At 36.2% G+C, this 5,576-nt stretch overlaps 1 protein-coding gene across 2 annotated transcripts; it reads left to right on the top strand.

The window, feature by feature from the left end:
• The first annotated feature begins 209 nt into the window (after nucleotides 1-209).
• Nucleotides 210-5,262, top strand: LOC127953400 (interferon-inducible GTPase 5-like). Of its 2 annotated transcripts, XM_052552639.1 has the most exons (3): nucleotides 210-301; nucleotides 2,600-2,635; nucleotides 3,760-5,262. In XM_052552639.1, exon 3 carries the CDS (start codon nucleotides 3,763-3,765, stop codon nucleotides 4,924-4,926), a length of 1,164 nt encoding a protein of 387 aa, XP_052408599.1. In that variant the 5' UTR covers nucleotides 210-301; nucleotides 2,600-2,635; nucleotides 3,760-3,762; the 3' UTR covers nucleotides 4,927-5,262. The 2 variants fall into 2 exon arrangements, with proteins under 2 accessions (XP_052408599.1, XP_052408597.1); XM_052552637.1 differs by lacking the exon at nucleotides 210-301 and having other exon boundaries at nucleotides 2,029-2,635.
• The last annotated feature ends 314 nt before the right edge of the window (nucleotides 5,263-5,576 follow it).

A 5,576-nucleotide genomic window follows, 5' to 3' on the forward strand; every position in this document is an offset into this window, starting at 1 on the left:
CCACTGAGCCACTGCTGCCCCATAATGACTCTAAAGGGAGAGATTTATGTTTATATTCTTGTTATTTGTACCATAAATAAGGTAGTGCCCAGAATAAGTAGCCTCAAGATGATATAACCAGAAGAGGGAATATAATATGCTTACTTGAGTCCTCCTACAAGGAGCGGCATTTCCCTTACTGAGTGAAGAGGAAGTGGCACATGATTTATATCTAGACTTGTTTGCAGTAGAAACTGCCTTTGAGACGGCACACCCAAAAACACAGAAAGAATATATATATATATTTTTTTTTTTATTACAGGTAAGAACTTCCATCTCTCTGTAACATTAAATAGCATTTTGACCTTCAATAATTGTAAAACTGAATATTATGATCTTTAATATTATGTATTCAATGGTGACATTCAAGGTTATTGTGCAATTTAGTGTGCCGGGTACAGTTGAAGCACACTGTCTCAGTTATACCCGCTGTTGAATCCTATTGTGTAAGATAAACTGATACGGTATACACTGTTAGAAAAAATAATCCAATCTGATTGCAGGCTTGTTCAACTGAATAAGGCAATCAACCCAATATTAGAAGGCACACCGCTAGTTTAGAATCAGTAGTATTAACTGTATCTATCCTTACAATAGACCTACACTGATAGACACTTCTTGAATTGACTACGGATGTTCTAAAGAACACTGTGCATTTAAAGATAAGAAACGTAATTTAATATTATGGCATTTATAGGTAGAGACTCTTGGGACCCACACAGAAACCTCTTCTGCCTTATTCTTTTCAGAAACTGACAAATGGTAATCAGTATGCCAAAATCCATGGCAGCTACACTTTTACTAAAAAGAAACCATGGTTAATTTTCATGAGGTATGACACGTGGGACAATTTAACAGATTCACTCGTGTCATTTTTTACACTCAAATTTGTCGTTACTGAAACTGTACCTTGTAACTTGTAAACTTGTTAAAAATTATGTAGGAAAAATTATATATTAACTTATGACAAGAGTGCACCTCAAAACATATACATCATAACAGTTCTGACTGTTTTCTACATCATAAGAGTTCTGACCTTTGTCACAAAACAATAATCTTCGCTTCCTTTTTCTCTATCACGTTTTAAAGTGAAAGTGAAGTGACATTCAGTCAAGTATGGTGACCCATACTCAGAATTTGTGCTCTGCATTTAACCCATCCAAAATGCACACACACAGAGCAGTGAACACACACACACACACTGTGAACACACACCCGGAGCAGTGGGCAGCCATTTATGCTGCGGCGCCCGGGGAGCAGTTGGGGGTTCAATGCCTTGCTCAAGGGCACCTAAGTCGTGGTATTGAAGGTGGAGAGAGAGCTGTTCATGCACTCCCCCCACCCACAATTCCGTCCGGCCCGAGACTAGAACCTACAACCCTTCAAATTGGGAGTCTAACCATTAGGCCACGACTTCCCTATAATCATCATAAAATAAATATATTTTTAGAAAGCTTATTACCTCCAAATTCATCCAGTTAAAACCATTTTGAAATTTGACACTGATACCATGGAATCCATACTTGAAAATCTTTTAGCGGTCTCCATCCCCTTGGTGGGAGGTGTCATATTCCAAATATATTATGGTCTTTTAGAATCAAAACTTTTCATAATCATGACAAAATACATATCGTTGGAAAGTCTCAAGTCTCAATCAAGTCTCAAGATTCCATATTTGGTGTTTTTTTTTGTCATAGACATAATATTGAGAGAGAAATTTATACATTTGTGACAGAAAAATGAATCAAAAACATTCTATGGAGTTTGAATGGCACCCGGTGGCTGTTTGTGGTATAACGCCTAAACAAAATTGTATAGGAACCTAAATTTTTTTATCAACTTTCAATTTGGAAAACAACTTATTTAGACATATGGCTTTAATTTTATAGCAATTTTTGATTAAAACATTTGAAAAATATTTATTTTATATAAAATATAATAAAAATAGTACAGCACATTTTCTTTACAGTAAATGTAACTTCTATAAAAAAAAAAATATGCTTTCATTTTTTTTATGATTTCACTTCAGCAATAATATGCATATTGTCTTCTTTAAAAAGAGACCAACCTTTGGTCTGTATTCAAAACAGTTTATGAACTATAACAATTTATTAGTGTACTTTTACGTCCACGTTCAAAAAGAGGGGGTGACAGATAAAAATCTTTTCAAGAAGCTGTAGTCAGGGTGTAATTTGAACAAGCTGGGTCAGGGTCCAGCTCCTCCGAATTATGATAACCTCATTTTTTTAAATCTAGCTACGTTTGGAATTTCACAGAACACAGTTTACAGAAATTCACTGCAAGTTTTAAAATAATTTAAGGTAGACTGAATATTAATATTAGGAAAAAACAGTTAAACACATTCCTAATTATATTTAAATATATTTACATCTCATTTTAATGTAATAATTAAATATAAATATATTTAATTAATATTACAATAAATGTAAAAACAATCTACTTTTGATCTCTTTGATTGTCTGTTGACCCTGGGGTTATGATTGTGTCGACAGAAAAACTATTTCACATTGGTTTAATATTCAACTTGTGTTTAAAACAGGTGTTTCATTATTCCTACTGGAACCAAGAAATTCAGGTAATTAGAACCATATGATGTCAGTTGCATTATTAAAGGGGGGGTGAAATGCTATTTCATGCATACTGAGTTTTTTTACACTGTTAAAGAGTTGGATTCCCATGCTAAACATGGACAAAGTTTCAAAAATTAATTTGTACGTTTGTCACAAGTTTCGAAAAGTTTTTTTTCCCGAGTATGGGTCTGTGTGACGTTAGATGGAGCGGAATTTCCTTATATGGGTCCTAAGGGCACTTCTTCTGGAAGAGCGCGCGCTCCCGTAGAGCAGCATTAAGGGACCAGTGGATGGAGTTTATTTTTACAGAGCATCAACGGAGTTGTGCAAGTTTTTTTGTTTGTTCCCTGCATTTCGAAGATGCTTGTTTTACAAACAAAGCCCAGTTTGACGCCGGATTTGCACATCGTTTATTTTTTAAGGATAATGCGAAAAAGGGTCAGGATCGTGTGTTGGAACCGCATGCGGTGAGTAAAACTGTTTCAAATATCTCTGTGTTGTTAACTTAGCTATCGGCGTGTAAGCACATCAAGTAAACAACATGCGATGTTGTCATCAAACTGCACTTTCCACATGTACACCTTAAAAAAAAAAAAAAAAGACGACATAAAGTGGAACTTAGTCATTTTCCAAAACCGTTAAGCAAATATATACAGTTTCAATACATAGCACATAGAGACGTCTTGCTGTAATCGTTGCTGCTGCTGCTCTCGTTCAGTTTCAGCCTCTGGATCTGATTCTGGATCATAAATAAACGGCTGAATCTGATTGTTAGCCATGGTTTGTTTTGGATGATGGGTTTTCCCTCACGGTAATGTCACAGTTTCCAGACGCCCTCAACGCAAAAGCCTACTGGCGCTCGTGATTCTTTAGCTCCGCCCACACGTCACGCCTCCAGCCGCTTGTGTTTTTCCGGGAAAAATCGGTACAGACTATCTTTCTCTTATGAATATAATAAAACTAAAGACTTTTTAGAATTATGAAGGATGCAGTACTACTCTATAGGTACTCAAGATTGACAGGATATTGAGTGAAAACGAGCATTTCACCCCCCCTTTAAATTACATTATTTAAATAAGAATTATGTCTCTAATTCTGAGCATTCATTAATATTTAATTTGTCATTCAGAACATGGAAAATCAAGACCCTGCTGTTGTTGATGTAATAAAGGCCTCGGGCGAGTCCACTCTGGAAAAGGCTAAAGCAAAAGCTAAAACAAAATTTGACCAGTTTATTAATATCTCACTTAACATCGCTGTGACTGGAAAGACAGGATCAGGAAAATCCTCCTTTGTAAATGCACTTAGAGGTCTACATGATGAGGATGATGGAGCAGCACCTACTGGAGTCACAGAAACTACAAAGATGCCCGACATGTATGAACATCCTGAAATGCCAAATGTGAAGATCTGGGACCTGCCTGGCATAGGAAGCCCAAACTTTAAAGCAAAAAAATACCTGAAAGACGTCAATTTTAACACCTATGATTTCTTCATTATCCTTAACTCAGAGAGGTTCATGGAGCATGACATCATGCTGGCTAAAGAAATAAGAAAACAGAAAAAAAGCTTTTACTTCGTTCGTTCCAAGATTGACAATGACATGAATTCAGAGAAAAAGAGAAAAGGATTTGATGAGCAGAAGATTCTTTCCAAAATAAGAGAGGATTGTCAGAAAAACCTGAAAGAACTGGGAGACACCAAAGTTTTCTTGATATCGTCTTGTGATTTGGAGAAATATGATTTTGAATCACTTCAAAACACTCTCGAAGATGAGCTTCCAGAACACAAGATGTATGCTCTTCTACAAGCCTGGCCAGTGTGTTCTGCTGCATCTCTTGAGAAGAAGATCAATATGTTTAAACGGATGATCTGGGCTGCATCTCTTGCCTCTGCTGCTGTAGCAGTCATCCCTGTGCCTGGTGTATCAGCAGCATGTGATGTAGGCATGGTCGTGCTTTTCCTCACAAGGTGCTACTATGCATTTGGTTTGGATGATAGATCACTGACTAGGCTTTCAGAAAAAGTTAACAAGCCTCACCTGAAAGATCTGGCCAAATCTAAATTTGTTACTGCCATCCGAGAAAAAGCACTGACCAGATTGCAAGCGTCTGCTGCGCTCGCTGCCATTGCTACTGTTGAATATTTGTTGAGTCTTCTTCCAGTTGTAGGCAGTGCTGCTGCTGCAGGAATATCCTTCGCTACCACTCAGTACCTCTTGAGAGAAGGAGTAAATGATCTGGCAAATACGGCTCGGTTAATCAGAAAAGAAGCTGGGCTTCCTTATGTTCATTGATCGACGTCCAATAGCGCATGTAAACATTTTCTGCCTCTGAGTAAATCAGATTATATATATATATATATATATATATATATATATATATATATATATATATATAAAGATTGTGTGTTGATACTGAGTTAAGCAAAAAACAACAAAAAAAAATCTTTGTCTTCATAATATTAAGAGAATCTATGCTAATGTCCAAGCAAACTATATACTGGACTATATGATCACTTAAAATGTTTTAATTTAATCCATTGCTATATTTTCCTACTGCTTTTATTGATTCTTTCAATCTAATTTACAATAATCTCTTTCATACATTATTAAAAATAAAATAATAAATTATTTTCTTACTTTTATTTGCGACACATTTTCATCAGCAGCGCCATCATCATTTGCAACGTTTTCCATAACAACCTTTCCACCATCAACATCAGCAGCCATTTAACAACCTGAATTTTGCTTTTCTATCTATGAACAACAACACAGCCAGCACAAACTAATCAGCACAGCGTGTCTCCGCTTGATCCAAAACTTCACACCCCATTACAAGAAGCATTTAGACAAAATAAACGGCACTCAACGGCACCCATTCCTTCCTTGTCGTCTGCACCTATATAAAGTTGGTTCGACATTTGAAGTTGGGTATTAGACAGATA

The sequence above is a fragment of the Carassius gibelio genome, chromosome B3 (assembly GCF_023724105.1).
Source record: "Carassius gibelio isolate Cgi1373 ecotype wild population from Czech Republic chromosome B3, carGib1.2-hapl.c, whole genome shotgun sequence".
NCBI classification, from domain to species: domain Eukaryota; kingdom Metazoa; phylum Chordata; class Actinopteri; order Cypriniformes; family Cyprinidae; genus Carassius; species Carassius gibelio.